The following is a 27,817-nucleotide window of genomic DNA, read 5'->3' on the forward strand; positions in this document are numbered from 1 at the left end:
ACCAAGCTGTCACAGGTTAGAACCCGAGTCGGGGTGAAAGGCCCCTTGACTCGCCTTTGTAAGCGGCTCGGCGCTCCCCCACAGAGGTCTTTAGCTTGTCCTGCACTTTTAATAATGGGATCACCAGGCTGGAGGCTTTATTTGTAGTAACTATGGTGATGCCGGGGTGGCTGGGGGCTGGGTGGTGACTGCCCTCAAGGGGCTTCAGAGCACAGCAAGTGCAGAGTCTGCATTCCATCCCGAGATTCCTCAGGCGCACCAGCGGCACTCGCTTCGCAAGACAACAATTCCCGAAATTCAAATCCTTGTTTTTTGTTTTGATTATTTTTACAGTTTTTTAGGTGGAAAAAAAACAACTGGAGAGGAGAAAAGAAGGCAACCTTAAGGTAAGGTGGGCACTTTATTATGCTACCCTGTCCATTGGTGACTGGAACACTGCTGCTTGGATTCCTGCTGCTGTGGGTGACGATCTCTCAGGACCGCTGGGCACTGCACACTTGATTCTGCCAGTCTGTGGCTTGGCACATTCCTTCATGTTTATATATATATGGGGCACAAGGCTGGTGACATAATGGTGGCATCTGAACAGATGACATACTGGGTACTGTAGGTCACTATTTCAGGGTTGGGGGGTCTGAGGGTCAAATACAAACAGCGGCATACAAAAAGAAGCAATGTCTTGTGTTTCGTTTAACATGTGGGCACCTTTACCCTGAGTTTCATGGTGCCCTCTTACAAAGCTTGTATTATATAGCGCCTTTCATAGTGTGTCACAAAGTGCTCAGCCAGAATGGAGCTTCTATACAGACCAAGGCTTTTGGATATAGCGCCTCTCTCAGGGGGCTTCATTATGAATTTAATGAAGTGGTTTAATACGAAGTCCTTCGAGTTCAGTTGACACTGATGACTCTTTACAGGAGCTCATATGGCCAGCCTCAAATTGGGTGGGATTTCTTTCTTTCTTTCTTTCTTTCTTTCTTTCTTTCTTTCTTTCTTTCTTTCTTTCTTTCTCACAGTTGTACCTGTAACATTTTATTCGGAGACTTGTTTTAAAAGCAGGGCATTAAACTTTGAATCTTTTCATATAGAGCCTTATATAAAGAGTAATAACTGATTTGCATTGTTTTCTTTAACTAATAAAGCAACTGATCTGGTCCATATAGTGCCTTTCACAAAGAAAGCCATCAGCTTATCAAGTAGATCATTTATTCTTTCTTACAGTTAATTATACTTGATCATGCTTTGTTATGAACATTTTAGGAAACATAAAATAAATAATCTATATAGCGCCTTTCATAAGAGGTGCTGTCAGAAGCTCAAGTGGATTTCTGTCTTTCTTTCTTTCTTTCTTTCTTTCACTTTCAGTAAAAGCAGTACATTAAGTAACTTATCTATTCATTATAGTGCCTTCCATAAAGAGTGCCATCAGTACATCCTTTCCTTCTTTCTTATAGTTAATTAATTGATAGCCCTTTGTTTTGAGACTTTTCTTGAAACTTTAAGTAACTAGCCTCTTCTATATGGTGCCTTTCATGAAGAGTGCCATGAGTGGATCAGTTGTTTCTTTCTGATGTGCTCTGTTAATTAGTCAGCTTGTAACTCTTTCTTATGTGTGCAGCCAATGTGCTGAAGAAGGCGGAGCTTTGTATGTAAATGACTCATTCCCAGCCCTGTCATCTGTTTGTGTCTGTGGCTCGTTTTTAATTCTCCTGTCATTTTTGTGGAGGCGGCGGGCGCAGCTGTTTGGGGGCCGCGCCCTGATGACCACTGGATGCCTCCTCTCGGCTCCCCTAAGATGACCCCTGTATGTCATTGCAGCAGCATCCTGACATCTGGATTTGCACTCCCAACTCTGTCCCAGTTCCAGCAGGCTACTTGTCATGAATTGTGTTTTTCTCTTAAATGTCTGCAGGCTCTGTGTGTCCAACATAACTTGGGGGTTTTAGAGGGGTCACATTTTTCTTCTTTAATATTTTACTAGATGTTGTTTTTTTTTTGTACTTTCATGCTAATTGCAAATTGAAATTGAAAAGTTTGCCATTGCGAATTCCAAGTACTCCTCTCTATTATTTGAAGAGCGTCATTTGTTATCTCACGCTGACACTTCACAAATGATAAGAGCCACACGGGGCAAGCTGGTGCTGTCACTCCAGGGCCACATCTGATTTCAGTCAGCTGGCTACTCCCACAACTGCTACCTGCTCACCTACTGGGCCCCACTAGCTTTAAAAGCTGAAAATATATCTTAAAGTCCCACTAGCTCCATGTGCTCGTCTCTAGGTTTCCCTCACTTCTGCTGTCTGCCTTTGAAACAGACAGAGAGAGAGACTGTCAAAAGGGGCGGGGCCTTAGAAACAAACAGAGACTGCCAAATGGGGCGGGGCCTTAGAAACAGACGGATAGATAAAACGGGCGGGGCCTTAGAAACAGACGGAGAGACTGTCAAAAGGGGCAGGGCCTTAGAAACAAACGGAGAGACTGTCAAAAGGGGCGGGGCCTTAGAAACAGACAGAGAGACTGTCAAAAGGGCGGGCCTTAGAAACAGACGGAGAGACTGGCTGGCTGGGATCCCAAGAAGCTCAGTTTTTGCCAGCTTGAGCTGTAGATGGTGGTCCTTCATCCAGTGTGAGATATCAGTAAGACATGCAGAGACACCATATTGTCCTCCGGAAGGAATGACAGGTACAGCTGTGTGTCATTGGCCTAACACTGATTACAGAAACCATGGGTTTGGATGATGGAGCCCAGTGAGGTGGTGTACAGAGAGAAGAGTAGAGGACCTGCACTGATCCTTGGGGTACGCCTGTTCATGTCTGGTGGGCCTCACCAGGACACACTGTAGGATCTGCCTGAGATGTTGGACTCAGACCACCTGAGAGCAGTCCCAGTGATGCCAGGGTCACAGAGGGTGGCAAGAAGAATGTTGTGGTTGAATCAGGACCGATGACATGTTGGTGACTCTAGCAAGTCGTAGTTGGTCAACCACTGCTAGTAGAGCCGTCTCAGTCACGTGGTTCCTCTTGGTTGGTATCGAGCAACTCATTCTGTGCAGGGAAAGTTAAGACCTGATTAGAAACAACGCGCTCAAGAAAGGAGACAGACGGGCCTGTGACTGCTAACTTGGGATGGAGGGTCGAGTGTTTGGTTTTTTGAGGAGTGCGAGTCTGAAGATGTGCCTGAGCTGAGTGAGGTGTTAATGATGTGACAGAGAGGGCGAGGCTGTCAAGAATGGTGGAGCAGATAGAGCACTGGCACCTTGATTTGGGCCTAATAAGACGCCAGTACTTAACAATTTAAGACCAAAACCCATGGCGGCATTTTGAAACATTTAAATTCCAGAAGGTCAGGTCAGGTCAGGTTGGGCAGCACACACTGGCAGAGCGCATTGCCACACCCACCCCACGACTAAACAGCCTTGGTTGGCAACCCCCAGGTAGACACACAATCCAGCCCCACCCCACAGAAATGACCCTCTATCTGTCACAGTCAGGTGTTACGTGGACACCCCCTTGGCCTGGTCCAGCCTATCAGGTCCTCAACAATGAGCCGGTTCACCCTCGGGTAGTCACGCCACATGGCAGTAGTGCCGTAACTGATGCCCCCTCACAATGCAGGTCATGTGCCTAATTCGGGACCCCGTGAGCAACACAAAGTCACACCAGCTGTACCCAAGGACCCTCTGAAGAGACACACATGAAGGAGTCCAGTCTTCATCTCAGGTCACTGTGTAGTGTCCATGGCTCACAAACAGGGAGCACCAGGACTCTAAAGACTTGGACCTCAGATATCAGGACCACCACACCCCTTACCAGCGACCCCATGACCCCCCATGCCCTCCTAATCCATCTACTGACTTCGTAGAAAGAGTCACCAAAGTCACATGACTGTCACTGCTGTGATAAGTAAACCTCTCGATGACGAGGTCGGCACTCCCTCCGCAGACAGACACACTGCTGTGCCCAGTGTTGGTGACTATCAGGACCCTCACAAGCCCAGACACTCAGACCCCTCGCTCTGTCTCTCGAGAGCCCCCATCAGACCCTCCACAAGTCAAGGTGGTACGCCAAGAAAGAAAAGGTCCGGAGCATATGTGTGTGCACAAAGGTACTGGCGGCAGGGAGGCAATATCTTTATGAAATAAGACAATCATGTGTCGAGTGGTGAGCTAATTAGGGTTCTATCCATCCATCCATTTTCCAACCCGCTGAATCCAACCACTGGGGTCTGCTGGAGCCAATCCCAGCCAACACAGGGCACAAGGCAGGAACCAATCCTGGGCAGGGTGCCAACCCACCGCAGGACACACACAAACACACACACACACCAAGCACACACACTAGGGCCAATTTAGAATCGCCAATCCACCTCACCTGCATGTCTTTGGACTGTGGGAGGAAACCCACGCAGACACGGGGAGAACATGCAAACACCATGCAGGGAGGACCCGGGAGATGAACCCAGGTCTCCTAACTGCGAGGCAGCAGCGCTACCCACTGCACCACCATGCCACCCTAATTAGGGTTCTAGCAATAGGTAATCAATCTTATTTCTCAGAAAAACAAAAATGGCAGTCAGTTTCATATAAATATTTTCCAGATATTTTTTTTTTGTTGCGTCTGATTTATTTGTCATCATTAGCAAATATTTGTAATGCTATTTGAATTAAGACAAAAACTGTTAGGTGTGCTTTGCAGATCTGGGCGGTTGTAATGGCAGTCCTGAGCCACAAGGGGGCCACACTGTGCCTTGGCCTGCTGTCCCTGGTGGGCCGGCGGCCTCTGAATGTGTAACAGTCCAGGACCCCGATGCTCCAAGCCCCCCTCTCCATGAGTGACTCCATTTTCTGTGTCCTTCTCCACCTCATGCCAGTCGTGTCAGCCCTTCGCCTGCTGGAGAGCTCTGAGAAAAGCACAGGTGCGGTGGCACAGAGCGGTCCATGTTGAATTAATAATCAGATCTCACCAGCAGCCCACTCAAACACTCAAACACTGCAGGGTCCGCATATGAAACAAACAGGCGGAGGGTTCAAACCGAGAGCACTTCACGTGTGTGGCAGCAGTGCTAACCACTGCACCTCTGTGCTCCCTAAAATCCAGAGCCCAATGGGGCAGCACTGGGCAAGCAGAAGCCTGCAGGCCATGAAGACACTGGACTGCTTAACACAAGGATGTCAGTTCAGCCCCCACCTCTCACTCACTATGGGACCCTGAGAGGCTCCCAATCTTCTTGAGCTTCAGTCATTAAGATGAACATGGAGGCCAATGTAATGTGCCCCAGTCGTGTCATTTTCCTTGAGTAGAGGCCTTTAATAATTGTGTCATAATGATAAAGTCTGGGGGGCATCGGAGAGTCCATAAGACAAAACACGGCAGTGAATACGGAGTCACTGACACCACTTGATTTTGTGACTTAACTGATATTCAACTTGTCATTAATGGAATGTGGAAAAAAGGATGGTGGCAGAATTGGATGCCATCGTGAAAAATCCTCCCCATCCCCTCCAGGAGGCGCTCTCTTGGAGCACCGTTAGACACAGGTTCGTTTTATCACCATGTGCTAAGAAGCACCTCTGAGGGTCTTTTCTGTTCACTGCTGTCAGGCAATTTAATGCTTCCTCCAGACATATTCTTTAAATTCATTTTGAAATTTGTGCACAATATTGATTGATTTGCTGTATTGTTTGTGAGTCTTGTTTTTTATGTTGTTATGATGCCGCTGTATGCATCTAAATTTCACCTTTTGTATTATTAATAAAGTATATGTATATACTGTACTGTAATTTTATTCTTAGTAAAATGCAATTGACTTGTTGCAATACACAGGATTGGTCGAGAGGTGGCAGCAGAGATCAGCGCTTCAGTCCCTGCGCGCCCGGCTCGACTCGCTCGTCAGTCCGCCTGCTCTGTCGGGTGCGCGCGTCCTCTCGCCGCCAGTCTATGGCCTTTCTTTTTCGTTTTAATGCGCATTTTTGGATATTTTGGAATGGACTCAGGGTATGTCATAAAGCGTTTTTGTCAGCATTGTCAGATATCTGGAAATATTTGAAGGTTAAATGTTAAAATGGGCGGCACGGTGGCGCAGTGGGTAGCGCTGCTGCCTCGCAGTTAGGAGACCCGTGTTCCCTGCGTGGAGTTTGTATGTTCTCCCCGTGTCTGCGTGGGTTTCTTTCTGGTGCTCCGGTTTCCTCCCACAGTCCAAAGACATGCAGGTTAGGAGCATTGGCGATCCTAAATTGTCCCTGGTGTGTGCTTGGTGGGTGTGTGTGTGCCCTGCGGTGGGCTGGCGTCCTGCCCGGGGTTTGTTTTTCCTGCCTTGCGCCCAGTGTTGGCTGGGATTGGCTCCAGCAGACCCCCGTGACCCTGTAGTTAAGATATAGCGGGTTCGATAATGACTAACTGACTGTATGAGAAGGGATTTGAAAAATAATAATAGTACTTATACAATAATGCAATTCAGTATAAAATAAAATAATAGTTAAAATACAAATTAAAAGGTTTTTAAAGCATCCAAAAAATCCATTTTTGTTTGTTGGATAATGAATGGATGGATGTTAAAATGACATTCTGGTCAACTTGAGATATGAGAAATACAATGCAACACATCAAAAAGACGAACTGTGCGGACAGATCTCTGTTTATTACCGATGTGAGATATTTAAACTTCTCCACTCTTTTCAATGCAGGCTCATTTCTGAATCCTGCTCATCATTAAACCTCAGAAATTCTGTCTTCTTCTTCTTCCTCCTATTTTTCTTCAGTCCTCCATCATACAACGTCTTTCTCCCACCTTCCAAATTCCTCTCCACTTGCCACACAACCCAATGTCATCAACACCGGGGGGGGACTGGTCATTTATCCAGTGACCCAAGACATCCATATGCAGATCAAAGAGGTCAGGACTTCAAGAAGAACCCTGGTGTAGACCTCCTCAAACTGGGGTTGTTCATGTCTGTTACCCCAACCTCAGGATGACGGGGCTTGGAAGTGTGTAATGGCGTCCAGCTCCACTCTCGCTGCTCAGGGTGCACGCTGCCTCCATCATGGCTCACTTTTTTTTGAAATAGCAAAATCAGGTACTTAGAGTTAGAGCACTTGAACTTTCAAACAGCCGGAGATACCTGCATATCATTGTGTTGATGACATCACGTGATGGGACTTCTGGTGGGTGTTGTCTAGGTGTGGAGACCGCCTTCTTAGCAATGGTGAAGGACCAAGATGGGGTGTCACTCACATTCACACCGTCAAAGAGATGGTGATTTACTTATTTATTTATTTAGTGGAGATTCCAGGGACGCCCCCAGCCTTGGCACGACCCTCACACACTCACAAACAGAGACAAAAAGCAGAAGTAACGTAAAGATGAAGGTAAACAGTCCAGAGAGAATGTAAAGACAGTCCTACCAGTAGTTCGTGAAATGGTGAAGACGAGTGGACGGCTTCAGGAGAGCTCCTTTCTTCATAGGATGTCCACAAATCCACATACAGTCCTCACGTAACAGGCAGACAGGGGACCATCCAGACCCGACCCAGAAACGATCAAGGACACAAATGAGAAGGCACAGGGATCACAACGGAAGGCAGACAGGCAGGAACTTTAGACACAAAACACCTTTAAAATGTCGTGCCAGCCTCTTTGTACCTAACAGCACCCTCACCCTCAGCAGATGACCAATCAGAGCCACTGCAGGGACTGCTGGGAGTTGAAGTTTCAAGCACTGCTACAAAGGGAACACTCGCAGTGTAAACCAAGTGGGGTCCCATAAGGAACAAAGCAGGACGTGGAAAATGAACAAAGACTTTCAAAATGACACCAAAGATGAGGAACAGAATAACAGAAGTGGACGCTCCATTCTACAAAACTCAAAAGTGGACAAAAGAACATTCATAAACGCACTTGTCCTCTTGGTGCCCAGGGGCACATAAGGTCACATACCATCTTCAGTGCATTTCTCCAGGAGAGTCCAGCTGTCTTCAACTCTTCCTCCAAGCTGCATCTTCACGTTCCTCTTGGTCTTCCTCATTTTGGAGCCTACACTGGTGCTGTCTTTGTGGGATATCTGGAAGCAACGCAGCACACATGCCCAGCCACCTCCATCGCCTTTTCCCAATTTAGTCATAGCGCAGATTCTTGAGTCGGCTGTTGTGGCTGGCCAGTGGATCTCCATGAGTCTCCTCAGGCAGTTGCTACAAATACCTGAGAGTCTTTTTGTGCCCACCAGGGTGATACGCCAACCTTCTTAGCCATGCAGGAGGACAGAGAGAACGTTGCTTTGATGAATTCTCAGACCTGGTGTTTCTTGAGTTAATCGATGAATGCCAGAGGCGTCAAAGTCCCCCAAAGTCTGCTCTGTGCCTCAATGTCTTCTTCAGTTCCACCCAGAGGCTGGTGATGCTGCCCAGGTGACATTCTCTATTTTTATTTTTATTTAGTAAATGTTTAAAGGAACGTATAGAAGTAAATTCAAATAATAACACACATTTCCAAATGCAATTAAAAAGACGAGCTAATTAAATAATGAGATTAATTCAAGACGAAAATGACTGATGGGTTGGGTAACTGAGTGGTCATGGGGGTCCCTGGGACAGCAAATGGAAGCCACTGGCTTATTAGAAATCAGCAGATATCACAAGACGGACAGACTTGGAGAGACCCTGATGGGGTTTTCTGATTTGGAAATGCACTGGCAGTTGTATCAAGAGAGGCCGGTCGCCATTAGGAAGAGTCCGCTCCGCTCAAAATGCAATGCCTTAAGAGGGGAAAGGAAGAGACGTCTTTTAAATCAAGACAGGGGACAACATGGAAGTCGCAAACCGTGAAGTTTTTCCATCTGACATCACAGCCAAATCACTGAATGAAAAGGTCTTGGCACGGATTCTAAACCCGAGAGGAATACAAGACTTACGGAGACTCTCACAGTTTTACGGTTTCAACCTACTCTTTGATGATCAGGAAGCGCATGACCCCTAAACCTTCTGTACCCTCCAAACAGTGACATCACCAGTCAGGACCTCCGCTTGTCCTCCGTAGCAATGTGGCTAGCAGCCATCCACAAGCTATGTCCAAAATGGCAGCAGCCACAACAAACAACACAATGGCGTAAATATTTTAGCACTTTTAACAACCAAGCCAACCTTAAATATGTCGTCTGTCAAACTCCAATTCCAGGACTGATACGCGCGTGGAGTCCCCACAGTACCCTGATGGAGATGACTTGTACGGCCTAAAGAAGGGAGTACAGGATTAGTGCAAATTACTGATAAACGGACCCTCGGAGTCAGCAGGGCTGCTATTCTGGCTTACACTGCTTTCTTAACCTTGGAGTGGCAGCAGGACTGGGTCACAGACCGAGAGGCTTCCATTAAAAAGGTTTGATAAGAGTGCCAAGAGCAAAAGCTAATAATATAAAGGAAATAATCAAATTGTCACAATCAAATCTGACAGCAAAATCATCTCTGACAATTCTCCATATTTCAACCCTTACCCCCAAAAGACGTCAAGAACATGAAATAAACAGTAAAGAAATCCATAAAATATTAAAGAGGATCATAATAAACAAACAAATAAGTAATGTGGTGGGCTGGCACCCTGCCCGGGGTTTGTTTCCTGCCTTGTGCCCTGTGTTGGCTGGGATTGGCTCCAGCAGACCCCCGTGACCCTGTGTTAGGATATAGCGGGTTGGATAATGGATGGATGGATGGAGAATCATAACACGGAATGCTTTGTGTTTGGCGATGCTGGAGTCCCCGAGCCTCCGACGTGGTCATGTAGTCCTCTTGTTTCAGGATGACGCGTATCAGGAGCCTTTTTTTGTGACCTTTTCCTTTGATGTGCTTGTAGTAGTCACAGGTAGCACTTTTGTGGTGGCACCTTGACGCTGAGGAGAAAAGTCCAAACCTGTGAGGTCTGCATGGAGCACAGTTGGCCCGTGTTCAGGCAGTTGGGATCTTTTAATTAAAACAGCAGGAGATCACAACAACAGCATTCATTTCTGTAACTCATTCTCACACACAAAGCGCAGCTCAAAGTGATTCACAAAATGTCAAGCTGGTGTGTCATCTGCATACCTTGTGTTCTGAGAAAATGCGGCCTAATGGAGGCGTATATGTCACAAATAGCAGCAGGCCCAGAATAGATCTTGGTGGTACGCCATATGAAATATCATGGATCTCAGGACTACATTCACCACAGCTAACAAACAATTAAGTACAAGTCAAGTCAAGTCAAGTCGGGGAGCCTGCACTGGTACAGGACGTCGCCACGCCCACTATGTGGCGAAACAACTCGGGATCCCGGTTGGTAACCCCCCAGGCAGACATGCGGTCCAGTCCCACCCTCTAGAAATGACCCTCCATCTGCCGCAGCCAGGTGCTAGTGGGCGACCCCTTGGCCTGGTCCAGCCACTTGGGTCCCCAACAATGAGGATCTTATGAGCCGGATCACCCTCGGGTAATCGTAGTGCAGTAACTGACGCTCCCTCACAATGCAGGTCATGTGCCTCATTCGGGACTCCATGAGCAACACAAAGTCAAACCAACGGTACCCAAGGATTTTCCAGAGAGACACACATGAAGGAGTCCAGTCTTCGTCTCAGGCCACTGGAGAGCGTCCACGACTCACAACCATATAGCAAGACAGGAAGCACCAGGACTCTAAAGACTTGGACCGTCGTCCTTTTGCAGATATCGGGAGCACCACACACCCCTTTCCAGTGACCACATGACCCCCCCATGCTCTCCCAATCCGTCTACTGACTTCACAGGAAGAGTCACCAGAGTCACATTAATGGTAAGTAAACCTCTCAATGACGAGGTGACACTCTCTCTGCAGTCAGACACACTGCTGATGGCCGTGCCCAAGAGGTCATTAAGGGCCTGGCTCTTTGGTTTTAATCAGGATACTCACAAGACCAGACACTCAGACTCCTCACTCAGTCTCTCGAGACCCCCGATCAGAGCCTCCAGCAGACCTCGAGACCCCCGATCAGAGCATCATCAGCAAAGTCAAGATCCGGTAATCTCTCCTCACCAACAGATGCCCCCCAGCCACTGGACCCCACGACCCTGCCCAACACCCAGTCCATACAAGAACTGAACAGAGTAGGAGCAGAACAGACCGCTGACGGACCCCAGAATCAACTGGAAAAATGCAGAGGTCCTGCCTCCACTCTGCACAGCACTCACAGTACCAGTGGACAGGCCGCCCATGATATCCAGCAACCTCGAGGGGATCCCGTGAACCCTCAGGGTGTCCCACAGGGCAGCTCGATCAACTGAGTCGAACGTTGTGTGAAAATTGACAAAGGCTACAAAGAAACTCTGATGATATTCACGTTTGCGCTCCATGAGAACCCTCAGTGCCAGGATGCGGTCGATGGTGGACTATTCTGGTCGCTGGTAGGTGAGCACGACTGAACTCAATTTAAGACACTGCCGGAGAGGCCCTCTTATAGGCTAAGGCAGTTTATAAGATTGCTGTGGCCAATGAGTTTTTCACACAGTGCGATTGGTGTTGAATAATGCTTTGGTTCAAGCAAATAGAAATTAAGCGGCGACGTGACTGGTCTCCAAATTACAGAAAAATACAAAACAGCAATAGAAAAAGTCTAAAGAGGAGCAACTCGGCAGATTCAGAACCACAGAGCTCAACCAGAGAGGAAACAATTAAGACAAAAGGAGAAAGCCATGAAGAAGGCTAGTAGGATGTTAGGTTATGTAGCATCCCGATCTGTGAAATCCAAGTCAAGGGAGGTCACAATAAGTTGTAAACGTCACTAGCAAGGCCTCACCTGAAGTGCTGTGTTCACACTTGGTCTCCATATTACAAAAAAGACAAAGCAGCACCAGAGGAAGTCCAAATAAGAGCATCTAGGACAATTCAACACCACGGAGAGTAGCGCCTGATGTGTGCAGAAGAAGCCAAAACAGATCATGCTTAAGGTGCATAGAGGGACCTCATCTGGAGTCCTGTGTTCAGACTTGGGCTCCATTGTACAAAATAGAGTAACTAGGCTGATTCACAGCCGTTGAGAGCAATCACTGAGAAAATCATTAAGAAGGTGAATAGGATATTAAAATTAGAACAATCTGGACGAGAACAGGCCATTCAGCCCAACAAAGCTCACCAGTCCTATCCTCCACTTAATTCTTTCAAAATAACATCAAGTTGAGTTTTAAAAGTCCATAAAGTCTTACTGTCTACTACATTACTTGGTCACTTATTTCAAGTGTCTATCATTCTTTGTGTGAAGAAAAACTGTTTCTGTGAAAATGATCCTTCACAAGTTTCCAACTGTGTCCCCGTGTTCTTGATGAACTCATTTTACAATAACAGTCCAATCCACTGGACTAATGCCCTTCATCATTTTGCACTCTTCACTCAGGTCTCCTCTTCATCACTGTAAAGGCTCAGCTCTTTGAATCTTCACTCATAACTCATCCCCTGTAGCCCCCCGTAATCAGATGAGTCGCTCTTCTCTGGACCTTCTCTTGTGCTGTTATGTCTTTATGGAGACCCAAACTGCACCCTGGACTCCAGCTGAGGCCTCACCAGTGTGTTACAAAGCTTGAGCAGAACCTCCTGTGACTTGTACTCCACACGTCAAGGCGCTATATAACCAGACATTCCCTGATCCTTCTTAATGGCTTCTGAACACTGCCAGTCATTTGATGGTGTTGAGTCCACTACGACTCCTAAATCTTCTCATAAGGTGGATGTTTGATTGTGTATTCATTTTTACTTCCTACATGTAATTCTTGTCCATTTTCTGACATTAAATTTCATCTGCCACCAATCTGCCCAAGTCTGTCTGCTGTCCAAGTCCCTCTGTGAGGATTAAACAGATTTGAGATTATCTGACAATCCACCCAGATTGGTGTCATCTACAGACTTAACCAGCTTGTTCTTTATATTCCTATCCAAATCATTTCTATATATTAAAAATAGCAGCAGCCCCAACATTGCCCCCTGCTGGTCACTACTCTTAAAATCACCCAATTCTGATGAGGTTCCTTGCACCATCACCCTCTGCTTGCTGCACCCACCTACACTCCACACCCTGAACTGGCACTTCTTTTACTTTGATGCCCACCCTCTCAGGTGGCACTTCATTAAATGCTTTCTGAAAGTCCTCATCAATAGTATCATCTGCTCCTCTCTGATCATATCCTTTTTTTTTGCCTCCTCATATAATTCCAGTCCCTCTTCTGATCCCATGCTGACTGTTCAGTTAAACTCCAGTTCTTGCCAGGTGTTGCTCAATCTCATCTTTAATAATCCCTTCCATTAATTAACCTGTGGTGCACCTTAAGCTTACTGGCCTATATTAGATTATATAGCGCCTTGATATGTAGAATACTAGTCATTTTAAAGTTATATAATTCACTGGTGAGAGTTCACTTGGGGTGGGCAGACTCCACACATATTAAAAATAGACAAAGCAGCACTAGAGAAAGCCCTGAGAAGAGCAACTAATCTGATTCAGGACCATGGAGAGCAATCATTCCAGCAGCCATTAGAAAGGCTAATAGGGTGTCAGGTTATATAGTGCCATGGTGTGAGGATCAGAAGTCAAAGGATGTTATGCATAAGCTTTATAAGACCTCATCTGGTGTCCTGCTCACAGTTTTGGTCTCCATTATACATAAAAAGACAGAGCAGCACCAGAGAAAGTCCAGAGAGAAGAGCGACTAGGCTGATTCAGGATCATGGAGAGCAATCACTGAGGAAAGTTTAAAGGAGAGTTGATTGAAGTGTTTAAAATCAGGAAGGGTATTAGGATGTTGGATCGAGACTGTGACTTTAAAACAAGTTCTTCAATAAGAGCATGAGGCCACAGATGAAGACATGCTAAGGGCACTTTTGGCTCAGACATTACTGCTTTTCCAAAAGGCCTCAAGAGTGATTTAGAACAGGAGTAAGAGATTAAAGAATAAACAGAAAACAGAAGATGAGCCAAAGTCAACATTGTACAGAATTTAAAAGAATCAAAACAGTTACACCCAATAGGTCAACCAAACTTTGCTCTCAATTATAGAAAGCCAAGGGTTTGACTAACTACGTGGAAAGCAGGAGGTACATTTGGAGAGATCACCCACAAAACTGGACAAGAAGGGAGACGTGGCACTGGTTTGAACAGGGGGCACTGACTTTTTCACAGCACTGCATCTCCCAAAGCCTTTGCTGATGTCCAGAAGTGTAAATGAGCTGACGGCGAGCTGCAGATGTGTTGAAGTGGGCCTGCAGACAGAAACCCCCTCCCCATGTTAGGTGGGCTCGTTTGGCTGTTTTTTTTATTTTTATGTCTTTATTTTTGCTGCCAGGGGGCTTTCCAGCCGGCCTCTTTCAATTCCTTTCTCACACTTCAGACCACAGGCTTGTGCTCACATTCATTGAATGATCGAGGCCTGTGGTGGCCGAGGACCGCTTCCTCTTTTGAAGGTAACCTGCCTGGATGTTCCAGTAAACAACACGGGTCTGACGGACTGCGAGGCTCCGCCGTGACTGAAAGGAAAGAAGAAGAAATGTAGAGCAGTGATGCCATCACACTCGTGGAAGAGACGGAGCTCGTCTTTGACCACACAGCTCTTTGTGCTTTGACAATTCTTACTCATTCCTGATTCAGCAGGTCACTCACAACTGGGTAAATAAAAGACAAACAGCAGGACCTGCCAGCGTCACACGAGGTCAGATTGGGAAATGGGACGTTACCGCCACCTATTGGATAAAAGCGGAATAATAATAATAATAATAATAATAATAATACATTTTATTTATACTGCACTTTATATAAACAATCTCAAAGTGCTACAGAGTAAAATCAAGTAATAAAATAAAAAAATGACACTCCCGTGCTACTTTGGTGTCTTTGTTTTCTGAGGACCCTACAAGGTGTTTGCTGCAAATATCAATGTTATGGTTGTCTTAATTTATCTCTTGGTCTGCTTTGAACATTTTCTTCTCAAAGTGGGCTGTGAACTGTGAGGAATTCACCAATTCCAGTGTGGTGCCAAGGTGCCAGCCTCTGCACTCAGGTGGTTTCAGTTTGTGTATCTGCTGATGGATGTTTTGGCTGCACAGGACAACTGGAAGTTGACATATGTGACATCAGCATCATGATAGCCTGAAGGTCAGTGTTACATCTTCTGGACCTCAAGCCTTAACTTCAGTCTTGTCCCCTCATCTCGTAGAGTGATACCCTTAACCGTATCTCTGCATCCTTTAAAAACGCCAGCTATACCAGTGTACACCATTATGAATGCCATGCTGATCCCGTCTGTCACTTGTGCCCACGAAATGTCACTGCCACTTTTCTCCATGTGCTTTGGGACTCTCCTCCAGTCTCTGCTTTGTGGACTGGCGTTTCTAACGGTCTCTCTTTTAATATCCCCTCACATGTTTCTCTTCTCTTCTCTTCTCGTCCCTTGACTTCTGTCCAGCATGAGGCTATTCTGTCTGCTGCCATCTCCTGACTCTCTGTAAACGTCTAGAAATCCTCTTTCTTTTATTGAGCCTTACTTGAACTTTCCACAGCACGGAGCAATGGATCATCTGGCTCCAGTACAGGGAAATCGCAGCACTGTGGTGCTTGTGGCTGGCTGGGGGTCCGCATCCTGCCACTTCTCTTAATCCTTGATTCTCCCCTTTTTGTATTCGTCTCCCCCCTCTCGGGCTCACTGTGTTTGTCTGGCTTCTCTCTCTCAGGTCCACACGGCCATCAGTATATTTTGATCCCATGCAGACCCCTTCTACAGGGTAATACTGGGAGGGTGGGTCCCTTGTGGGCAGTGCCAGGTTATTTTGCACCCTAGGCCAAGCTTATTAGTCTGCCAACTGACAGTTCAGTAGCTAACCCAGGTGTCTGGGAAACCCCACTTATGATCCGCACCCTACATGAAAGCATTGCTTTTGGGGGGCATTGGTCATCCGGGGATGCCTTCTGTCATTATGGTTTGGTTTTCTATGACCCCTGATTGTTGTTTGCTTATTGAACTTAAAATAAGTAATTTTACAATCAGCATTGTGCACACCCTAGATGTCTAAGATTCTGGATAAGGACACAATGTTCTCTCGAGGGATTAGAAGTCTTCCATTTTTGACTTGAGGCTTCAAAACTTTATGCAGGGTGTTTTTTGCCTTCATTCGTGGAAATGTGGATAGACCACTAGGGAAGCCTAATGATCAGAAGGTGAGCACAAACCAATAAACTCTTCAAGGTTCAAAAGTAGAAGATCATCTGAATGAGCATCTAAACCAAAACGTGACATCAAAATGGAGGGCAAAATAAACCTGTCCAGACGTCACATGAATGTCCACCAGCGGCGTCTAAGGTGTGGTATGTGTGATGGGTCACCACCTGTGCATACGGGGGTCCTCTGCTCCTTCTGGGCCACTTAGGTCAGCTGTGGATGATTGTAATATGACATTAAAACTTTCTACATATAGCATTGATTGTTTGATTATCAGATTACCTGAAATGGACTGTGGAGGGGATTTGATAAGCACCACACTCCTTGTGAAAGGCGCTATACTGTATGAAATGTCAAAATATGAATCTGAAGATGACTTTGTAACACAGCTCACTGTAGAAGATGCTATATAGCATATTGATTGATTAACTGTGATGGGATCAGTGTAAAAGGTTCTATGTTAGAGATTGATACACAATACGATACAATTTATTTTTGTGTAGCCCAAAAATACACAAGAAGTGCCACAATGGGCTTTAACAGACCCTGCCTCTTGACAGCCCCCCAGCCTTGACTCTCTAAGAAGACAAGAAAAAACTCCCAAAAAAAACCTTTTAGGGAAAAAATGGAAGAAACCTCAGGAAAGGCAGAGAGACCCCTTTCCAGGTAGGTTGGGTGGGCAGTGGGTGTCAAAAAGAAAAAGGGGGTCAATACAATACAATACAATACAATACAATACAATACAATACACAGAACAGAATAAATCCTCAATGCAGTATAAAAATAAACATTTTACACGTGTGGAGCAGAATTTAACAGTACAGTTGTGCTTGAAAGTTGGTGAACCCTTTAGAATTTTCTATATTTCTATATAAACATCATCAGATTTTCACTCAAGGCCTAAAAGTAAAAGAGAAACCAGTTAAACAAATGAGACAAAAATATTAGACTTGGTCAGTTATTTATTGAGTAAAATGATCGAATATCACATATTAGTGAGTGGCAGACGTATGTGAACGTCTAGGATGATCAGTTAGTCTGAGGGTGAAATTTGAGTCAATGGGATGCCAATCAGGTGTGAGTGGGCACCCTGTGTCATTTAAAGAACAGGATCTATCAAAGTCTGCTCTTCACAACACATGTTTGTGGAAGTGTATCATGGCACCAACAAAGGAGATTTCTGAGGACCTCACAAAAAGAGTTGTTGATGCTCATCAGGCTGGAAAAGGTTACAAAACCATCTCTAAAGAGTTTGGACTCCACCAATCCACAGTCAGACAGATTGGGTACAAATGGAGGAAATTCAAGACCATTGTTACCCTCCCCAGGAGTGGTTGACCAACAAAGATCACTCCAAGAGCAAGGCACACGTGGAATAGTCGGCGAGGTCATAAAGGACCCCAACTGAAGGCCTCTCTCACATGGGCTAATGTTCATGTTCATGAGTCCACCATCAGGAGAACACTGAACAACAATGGTGTGCATGGCAGGGTTGCAAGGAGAAAGCCACTGCTCTCCAAAAAACATTGCTGCTCATCTGCAGTTTGCTAAAGATCACGTGGACAAACCAGAAGGCTATTGGAAGAATGTTTTGTGGACGGATGAGACCAAAATAGAACTTTTGGTTTAAATGAAAAGCGTTATGTTTGGAGAAAGGAAAACACTGCATTCCAGCATAAGAACCTCATCCCATCTGTGAAACATGGTGGTGGTAGTATCATGGTTTGGGCCTGTTGTGCTGCATCTGGGCCAGGACAGCTTGCCTTCATTGATGGAACAATGAATTCTGAATTATATCAGAGAATTCTAAAGGAAAATGTCAGGACATCTGTCCATGAACTGAATCTCAAGAGAAGGTGGGTCATGCAGCAAGACAACGACCCTAAGCACACAAGTCGTTCTACCAAAGAATGGTTCAAGAAGAATAAAGTGAATGTTCTGGAATGGCCAAGTCAAAGTCCTGACCTTATGTTGTGGAAGGACCTGAAGAGAGGAGTTCATGTGAGGAAACCCACCAACATCCCAGAGTTGAAGCTGTTCTGTACTCAGGAATGGGCTGAAATTCCTCCAAGCCGGTGTGCAGGAATGATCAGAAGTTACCAGAAACGTTTAGTTGCAGTTATTGGGGGGTCACAGCAGATACTGAAAGCAAAGGTTCACATACTTTTGCCACTGACAAATATGTAATATTCCATCATTTACCTTAATAAATAAATGACCAAGTATAATATTTTTGTCTCATTGTCTCATAACTGGTTTCTCTTTATATACTTTTAAGACGAGTTAAAATCTGATGATGTTTTAGGTCATATTTATGAGGAAATATAGAAACTTCTAAAGGGTTCACAAACTTTCAAGCACCACTGTAGATGATATCCCATAATATGATTTGGATTTGTTTAGAGTCCTGGAGACCTCTTTAAGGTTTGTTTTATATAGCACCTTTCCCAAGAAGTTTTTAAAAGGCACACAATTGGAAGCCACTTGATTTGCAGTGGGAGGCATCTTCATGTTCCTCCTTTCTGAGTTTGTGTCTTCTAAATTGTGTCCCTCTTGTCACCTTTTGCAGTTTATGTGTCTCTGATGTTGACACGCCTCTGTCCTTCTCCCTGGTTAAGCTTCTCAAGGGTGTCAAGTGATCCTGCTCTCCCTTCCTACCGTAGCACAGCTCCAATTTGCCATTTTGTACCCAACTGTTTCAATGTCCTTGTCCCCATTCAGGTGTAAAGTTCCTGACGTCCTGGGCACTCACCTCTTACCTTGAACCCACATGCTTTTATAAGGCATCACACTGTGCCTGCCTCACATATTCTGCGTTTCCTGCCGTGTGAATGTCTCTTCCTCTTTTGTTCTTTTATGGGGCCATCTTTTGATTCTGCGGTTACCCAGGCAGCCTTGAAACCAGCCGCACTTTTCTTACTTCCTTCACCCACCTGACACGACTGCCAGGCTCGGCCGCCTCACCAGTGACCTGATAAGGAAAAAGTCAATGAAATCAGAAAGATGACGTTAAAAGGCATAAAAGATCAGCTGATGGGCACTTTTATATTAACCAGTTACAAGCTGAGGTTAGCACACTGCTCGGGGTGAAAGGCGCTATATAAAGTATATAACTGGTTCTTATCAGAGCATTTTGGGCTCAATTTTAGGAATTTGTGAGAAGACAGTTTGCTTTGTTTGATTTCATTTTTTGAACTGTGTTGATATTTTTGATATTTTTTAGCATTAGTGTAATGACATCTTGTCCGTTTCTTTCTTTCTTCTCTTAATAAACCAACGATATCCACCTGCATCTCTTCGTTATGTGACCAGCCAATGTGCTGAGGGGGTGGGGCTTTGTATGCAAATGATGCCCTGCTAGCAGCATCCCTTTTTCCGGCCCCCTCTCATCTGCTGCTCATTTGTAATTCAACTGTCCTTGGTGTGGACGCGGGAACCGCAGCTGCTTGAGGGCCCCACCCTGATGGTTCTGCTCCCCTATAAGGTGGACCTTGTATGTCATTGTGAAATTGTCTGGGGAAAGAAACTAAAAGTCAAATTGTAATTCTCAGTCCGCACTCTTCTAGCAAACGTCTTCTGGCCTCCTTTTTTAATATGCTGATCCTCAGTCACCTCCATTACTAAACTCTGCAATCTGCTAAACTCTTCTGGGCCTTTCATCTAAAAGGATCTCTGCTGCTTGTAGCGTGAAGAAGGTCAAACAGTCACAACATCCACAGCTTGCTTGCTTTCTTGCTTTCTTTCTTTCTTTCTTGCTTTCTTTCTTTCTTTCTTTCTTATTTAGGCCACATCCACTTGCCCCTCCTTATTTTGTGACCAGCCAATGTGCACAAGGGGTAGGTGGAGCTTTGTATGTAAATGAGGCCCTGGTTTCTTCCTCTAAACCAAAAAGAGGGTTTCTTCCTAACAGGTCAGTGTAACACACTGGGGCTGAGAGGCACATTTAGAGTAAAGACATCAAGATGTGAAATTCAGGGGGTCCGAGGAAATGGGTGAGGAGATCAGCCCTTTGGCTAAAATGAAGACTGTCCCTGAAAAGGATTTTTTTAAAAATGTGCACTGCTGTTAGAGGGTTTGTGAGGATCTCCTCCAGCACTTGGCAGACTGGCCCTTTTACCAGCTGGGGTGGGGCTCTATCATTAACTGGCAGTGGGATGGGAGGGGCTAGATGTACACAGGGCGGAGCTTGATATTTCAGTGGCCATAGGCTGGATGGGAGGGGCTAGATAGTTATGTGGCAATAGGCAGGGCAGTGCTAGTTGCTTGAATGGCAGTAGCGTTGTTGTGTTGGGGGTCCCAGGGTATCCCTGTTCTCCCCTTTAATTTTGTAGACTTTAACAAAATGCCTCAAATTGCACACTCTTACCTCCCAGTCAGATACTGCAGTGCAACGCCACCCCATCGATTTTATTTTATACTCCCAAGGCAATTGAGTAGAGTTAGAAGAACAGGCTGGTGAAAGTTACCATTTCATTCAGGACTTTAGGGGCCTTCAAGGTGTCTTAGAATGAAATGTCACATGTCACCAGCTGGCATTTTAGGGGCTTGGTGGAGTAGAACTCGAGCTGTAAAGTGTGACATCAGTTGTCAGATTCTCAGGATGACAAGACTCAGTCAAAGTAGCTTTATTGAGTTAAGTGTACCAAAAAGGCACTATATGAATGAAAGGAAACTAGCAAAAAAGTGACAAAGAACGAGAAAGAGCATTGAAATTGGCTAATAATTCAAGTGAGAGGCATTCCTGTGTTCTGATTGGCTGTAAACACATGGCACAATATGGATTTATCGAGGACTTTAGGGACATTGGAAGCTTGACTTGTTAATTCTTGGATTGCACTGGCGAGCGTTGTGGGCCTGAATGGCCTGTTCTCATCCACATTGTTTAAATGTTCCATGAGGAAGCAAAGAGATGGCACACCGGAGGTGAATTGTTCCCTGTTGTGAACTTATGGAGGAGCGGGGAACAATAGAGGTGCCTTCCTAGGGATCCAGTAGATGCCAGAAGAGTGTCTGGAAAACAGAGTGTGTTAGCAGATACAGAAACGAGGAGAAGCTGGAAGGTGCTGCTAGCATCTCCACAGGCTGAGAAGACCAGTGGGCTGAGCTGGACAGACGTAAAGTGAAAGACACACTGGGCTCAGAAACCCAATGGTCTCATTCCTGGATTTGTCCTGGGTTTATTTATTGCTGATTATAACTTTCACAGAAGAGCGCCCGTTCTCAAGGACTCATTTATCAGATTGTGTGTTTGTTTCTTAAGAGAGAATCTGCGCTGCACTTTATTTATTTAAATGTTGGACTTTAATGTGCATCACATCCATCCAGCAGAGAAGGTGAGGCCAATCCTTGCTAAGGCCGAATGGCAGATCCATGTGATGTTAAAAGAAGCCATGCCAGTACTGGCTTTGTGAGAAAGCTCTGCAGCAGTTGGCGACAGCTCGTTCCAGGCTGGGCGGGGCTCTGTAATTGACGGGCAATGAGATGGGCGGGGCTGGATGTTTGGAAGGCCATAGGCTGGAATGTGCTAAACACTAATATGGCAACGGGCAACATTGGGCCAGAGGCTTGAATGGCCATAGGCTGGTAGGCAGTAGACACTTGAGTGGCATTAGGCAGGGTAGGGCCAGATACTTCAATGGCAGTGGGATGGGCGGGGCCAGATGTTTAAGAGGCAATAGGCTGGAAGGTGCTAAACACTTGATTGGCAGTAGGCAGGGCGGGGCTAGAGGCTTAAGTGGCAGCATGCAGGGTGGGACTGGATGTCTGAATGGCAGTAGCTCATCCAGCTGGAAAGGTAAAGCTATTTTCTGATTAGAGGGTCTGAGGAAGAGGAGAGAAACCTTAAGAGAAACCCATAAATTGGATCTCCACACAGCCATTAGCGCCCGCCTTGCTCTCAGTGTTCCTGGATAGCAGAAAGTGATGGCTGTCACTACTCCCGAGCGAGATATTGCTAGTATTCAAAATCAAGGACATACTGACTTCACCCTCAAAGTGACCCGCTTCTGCCTTCCATGATTTTAATTAACTCGGGTGGCAGTGCTGCTGCTTTGAGCTTCCCAAGCTGTTTAGCTGAGCTGTTTAGGCTGCACTGCCTTCTTCTTGAGGTGGGGGGGCCAGGCTTACTTTGTGTTTTCTTGGCCTCATTGGAGGTGAAGCCCCTTATAATTTTCGTGGAAGCCTTTGTGGTCCCTTGAGGTTTCTGTGTTTGATTAATTTCACTGACTTGCCCTTCAAATGTGAACTTTTTGTGTCCTTCTTCTTGTCAGATTCCAGCCTCCCAATGGCCTTCTTTCTGTTCTGCTGGCGTCTCCTGATCGCCCCGAGTCTCTGCCTGCTCCTGACTCCCCTCGCCACAGCTAGAAGCCCCAACAACACCCTCTTGTATCACCGACAGGAAAGCAGCATTCGCAACTGCAGCTGTGCCACGGAGATCGAGCCCTGCAACTACGCCAAGGCCAACATCCTGTGCAACTGTCAGACGGTCATCCTGAGAAGCGCCGACTCCCTGAGCCTCCGCTACTCCTACCATGGAGGCCTGACAGTCTGGATGGAGGACCCCTGGGTCCTGAGTCAGCTGGTTAACTACAGCGCCGTGACGGACCTGAGGCTGGCGTCTTGCCGACCTGGCATGTTCTCTAAGGACCACTTGACGGTGTTTGGCCTCCAGAGGTTGCAGGTCTACAAGCGTGCAGAACATGAAGTGGCATTCAGTAAGCAGGACATCACCATTGACTGTTCGGAAATGCCTCTGGCGCAAGTCGAGCCCCCCAGTGTGCCCCACCAGGTGTCTTTTCTGGACCTGAACCTTCTCAGTGGAGATTCCTTTCTGAAAGCCTACAGCGTGAGCAACGTGCCCGCCATCAAGGAGCACTTCCCCAATCTCCTGTTCCCAAGCACCTTTGAGCCAACGGGCAGCTGGCGATATCAAGTTACCTTCATCTACTGAGAAGACAGCCAGGGGTCATGTAGACAGCAGCTGGCACTCTGGGGGCACATATTTTAAAGTGTGACCTCAAGACCTTGTAATCAGTGGTCAGGTCCTCAGGATGCCCGGGCTCAGTCAATGTAGCGTTACTGAGTTAGGTGTACCAGCAAGGCACTATATTGATGAAAGGACAATAGCAAAAAAACTACATGAAAGAGCAGGTGCCCATAATTCAAGTAAGAGACCCCCCTGTGCTCTGATTGGCTGTGAATTCAGCCCCCATGCTTTCCAATACACAATACGGATTTATAAGAAGAGTGTTGGAAGTTAATGGAGGTTCACACAAGCAATATGAGAAATAAATTCCATTTGGAGTCACAAAACATCCAGAAACATTTTGGGTCTTCACCCACCCGCCTCCTTGACACCACAAACCCACTGGAAACATTACAATACAATACAATACAATGCAATTTATTTTTGTATAGCCCAAAATAACCCAAGAAGTGCCACAATGGGCTTTAACAGACCCTGCCTCTTGACAGCCCCCCAGTCTTGACTCTCTAAGAAGACAAAGAAAACACCCTTGTAGGGAAAAATGGAGGAAACCTCAGGAAAGGCAGTTCAAAGAGAGACCCCTTACCGAGTAGGTTAGGCGTACAGTGGGTGTCAAAAAAGAAGGGGATCAACACAATACAATACAATACACAGATCAAATCCTCAATACAATATAAAAATAAAAATTTTACAGTACAGAGCAAAATTTAACAGTAGATTATATCCCATAATATGATTTGGATTTGTTTAGAGTTCTGGAGACCTCAGCCATCGAGCTGCCTCCCCCTATTGGCCATTCCACAGCTGAGTCAGCCAATCCGATGAAAGGACTCATCTACCCCATGATTCCTGCAACCATCCATCAGAGATGACTTTACTTTAGGCAGGCAAAACAACTTGGCAGGTGGGCAGTGGGCACCAAGTGGCATATTTGAGTACCAAGAAGAGAAACAGAACAGGTGAGGGTTAGTAACAGATTCTAACTGTCATGTTACTTCTGGTTTAGTGCTAATGACTAACAACAGAGATTCAGTCTGTACAGTTAATCAGCAGCTCTAGTCGGGGTGTGCTAAACTGAAGTGGTGAGTCTTCAAAAACTGAAACTGAAAGGGCATCTCTTATAGTAGCAGGCAGACCAGTCCACAGTTTAGGGGTCTTGTCACTAAAAGCTCGACCTCCCTCTGTTATTTTATTAATTCTTGGAATCAGAAGCAGACCGGCATCTTGAGATCTTAATGTGCGCTCAGGTTTGTAAGTCATGATAAGTTCAGACAAGTAAGCCGGACCTCAGCCATTTAATGCTTTATATGTTAAAAGGAGGATTTTGAAATCGGCCCTAAACTTAACCAGGAGCCAGTGTAAGAATTTAAGAACTGGGGTTATGGGTTCGTAATTTCTTGTTCTTGTAATAATTCCTGCAGACGCATTTTGGACTAACTGGAGGCTGAAGAACAATTTGAACATCCAGTGAACACCGCCTTGCAGTAATCAATCCTACTAGAATTAATTTCTCAGAATCCTGTTTATTTAGAAAACACCTTGACATTAGCATGGCTTCAGCGACCCACCTGGAACCCAAATTCAAATATTCAACACTGCAAGCCACCACTAAATCCCCCCACCCCGCCCACAGCAGCTCCAGGTCAGCTTTGACACTTCGTCCTTTGAGCTGTTCAAGTTCACGAGCAACATTTCTGTTTCACGGACTTCGAGACCTTAACATCCAAAGTCTCTCAGCTGACTCCCCTTCAGCCCTGGATGGCTCGCTCTTGCATTTCTAATTCAATGCCAATAGTCTTCCAGGACCTCAATAGTTTGAGTTTTGAAGGTTAGTCAGGACCAGGCAGTTTGGCCTTACCTTTAATGTCAAAACTCCCATGTCCCAAAGACTGGTGACCTGCCATGGGCTGGCATGCTGTTCCTGATTTGTGCCCAGTGCTGCTGGGAGAAACCCATTAAGGGATAAACAGAAAGTAAAGAGATGGACCACCACACTTTCAATGCTCAATCTGCCTCTGCTTTGACAGCTCAGAGGTTCTGCTCCAGTGGTCCCTCAGCTTTGACATTCAGCTCTTTGACTTCTACAGTTCAGCTTGGGAATGAAATGCAGGTGGTGACCCTCCTTAATACCAAAAATGGGCGCCTCCAGGTGATGAACGTGGAATCGTATTGGGCCCTGATCTTCTTAACAGGAGGCAGTGGGGACTGGGAGTCCTCCAAGTCACTAGAGGGCAGTGTGTGTCTGGAACCTGCTGAGAAGCTGAGGTGGACAGGCTGCCTGAGCTCCGTATGTCTTTATTTATGGTGGTCAGAACTTCTGTGCAACATCTGAGACCCTACAGGTCTCATTATGACATGCAAAGCAACGGGGATTACTGTGAACAAAAAAAGCCCTGATTTGGAATCTTGAGGTACTTTTGATGGGTTTCTCTCAATAATTTTTGATGATCGAGCACTCGTTATGGTTACTTTTTTTTTTTTGAGGTCCAGAATTCAATCCTGACCTTCATTTTTCATTTTTCTTTTCATAGAACTTAATATTTGCCCCATTATGACTGCCATTTTGTTTTTATGGTATTCCTCTCTGTGTTTGAGCCCCTCGTTGCTAGGGACGTGTCCATCGAGGTCACAACCCGAGGGTAATCAAACATAACGGACTAAAGGGTCAGCTGAAGGGTCATTTCCTCTTCCAAGTTTCAGATAGAAAGCCCCCCCACCTCCCTTTTCCCCAAATGATGTCATTTTGTTATGCTACGCGACTTCTGACTTTCGGCGTACGAATTTTTGACAAGAAAACTTTGTCTCTCGTTTTTTGGCTCGACGGTTCTGTTTCTTGATCTCCCAGTTTGGACCCTCTTTCTGTCCTTCACTCTCCTCACGTGTGCTCTCAGACTCACTGACATGACAATGGTGGGAATGGCAAAAAAATCTCAGTGAAAAAATACGCGCTAGCTAAACGAAACCAGGCAACCAAAGGGCAAGACAAAAGAGTTGAAAACCAGAAGATCAAAGCCTGAGACGAGAGCCGACTATCACCGAAGAACACGAGGTCTTTGTGTCCAAAACGGCCTGAATATTCTGTCACCGCCATATTTTAATGTGGCAACTCATCACGTTACAAGCGCAATAACGTAATCATAAGACCGAGTCATGAGAATCAAGATGGGAAACATTATGACTTGATTCAAAACATAAAACAAATGTAAAAATTAGATTTTACACATGAAAATTTACAAAACTGCTCACTTAGCCATGCTTGTGTACTAGAGGTCTACCAAGACGTAGCACTTGACCGGGGCGTAAAAGAACCTTCTGGTCTCAAGTCTGGCGAAATTGGAGTTGGGATGTGGCTGCTTGGCAAGCAGGGAGTGTGGAGACAGCGTCTGGTGACTTAGGTGAGCAGGGAGGATTGTGGGTAGCTGAACCAGGCCTTGAGGGACATTAGTCCTTTTGTTGTTTATCATCTTCTCCCTGTTCTGTTATCCTCCTTTTAAAGGAGTTTGGTCTTTTCGCTCTCTTTGGTTGTTAGTTGAGGTTTGAGACAGATCAAGAGCGCCCCCTGCAGTCCACCAGCTTCAACTTGGGCAGCCCAGCTTTAACAGTTTGAGCCCTGCAGCTCAGCTTCGCCTTGAATGGCGTCGCCTACAGCCTCAGTGTTTTAGGATTGAACATACAATGCAGAACAAATCGGATGGAGCATTCTGCTCCGCCACTAGAGAAAGTGGACCTACTGGGCGGTCAGAAGGGTTCAAAGAAAGGAGAGACACTTTGAAACATCAATGAACAGATGGATGAATGGATGGCTTGGGTGATACACTGCTGGAGATTTGTGTGTGAAATGACGTGGCCAGGCCAGGGTTTGGTATCCCCGAGGTTGGACGCATGTGCTGAGAGCGCATTTCAACACCCACCACACGAAGAAAACCACCTGGATTGGGACCCGAGTGCAGCAGGTGACTCCTCAGCACCACACTGGGTGAGTGTGACTTTATGGCTGGAGTGCCAATCCTGCCACCAGCCCCCAAGTTGGAGGACCTGCTTGCAGGGCTGGGCGCAGGTTAACGACACACCCCATTACAGAGCAATAGCGGGTTAAGGGCCCAATGGAGCAGAGTCACTTCTGGGATTCAGACTGGCAACCTTCTGATTGCAGGCTGTGACAACTCTACGGAGGGGCGTGCCAGCCACCCAAGCCGACACAGACAGACGCAAGAGGCACACTGATAAAAAGCACAAGTTTTTTACTTTTCTTCACCTTGTGGGAAACGCTTTCCTCATTTCCCACAGGCACCACACGGTCTCAAGCATAAAGCACAAACTCAATACTTTTTCCTTCTTCTTCTCTTTCTTGTTCTCTTCCACTCCTCCTCGCTTTGTCTCCCTCCTCCCGAGACAAATGTCCGCTGACCCCTTATATAAGGCACCTGGAAGAACCGCCCACATGAGCTCAGGAACAGCGGCAGCACCCCCTGGTGGCGCCCCTGGATCCCAACAGGCCTGCATCCAACTCCATCTCCCATGAAGCCCTGTGGGAGTCAAAGGCACCGCCGTCACCCAGGGGGGCTGCCATCTAGCGTTCTGGAGGAGATAATGATCTGTCCACACTTGTTCCCCCATCCATCCATGGCACAGCACAGATCCCCTGCCT

The 27,817-nt window shown here is 46.1% G+C and overlaps 1 protein-coding gene across 2 annotated transcripts; it reads left to right on the top strand.

The window, feature by feature from the left end:
- Positions 1 to 246: 246 nt before the first annotated feature.
- Positions 247 to 23,626, top strand: LOC120524702 (uncharacterized protein C21orf62-like). 2 transcript variants are annotated; one of them, XM_039746515.1, is made up of 2 exons: positions 247 to 391; positions 22,454 to 23,626. In XM_039746515.1, exon 2 carries the CDS (start codon positions 22,468 to 22,470, stop codon positions 23,131 to 23,133), a length of 666 nt encoding a protein of 221 aa, XP_039602449.1. In that variant the 5' UTR covers positions 247 to 391; positions 22,454 to 22,467; the 3' UTR covers positions 23,134 to 23,626. The 2 variants fall into 2 exon arrangements, with proteins under 2 accessions (XP_039602449.1, XP_039602448.1); XM_039746514.1 differs by having other exon boundaries at positions 247 to 386.
- The last annotated feature ends 4,191 nt before the right edge of the window (positions 23,627 to 27,817 follow it).

Source organism: Polypterus senegalus, chromosome 2 (genome assembly GCF_016835505.1).
Source record: "Polypterus senegalus isolate Bchr_013 chromosome 2, ASM1683550v1, whole genome shotgun sequence".
NCBI lineage: Eukaryota > Metazoa > Chordata > Cladistia > Polypteriformes > Polypteridae > Polypterus > Polypterus senegalus.

Coding starts and splice junctions, on each gene's coding strand:
- LOC120524702 (XM_039746515.1), top strand. CDS start 22,468: ATGGCCTTCTTTCTGTTCTGCTGGCGTCTCCTGATCGCCCCGAGTCTC.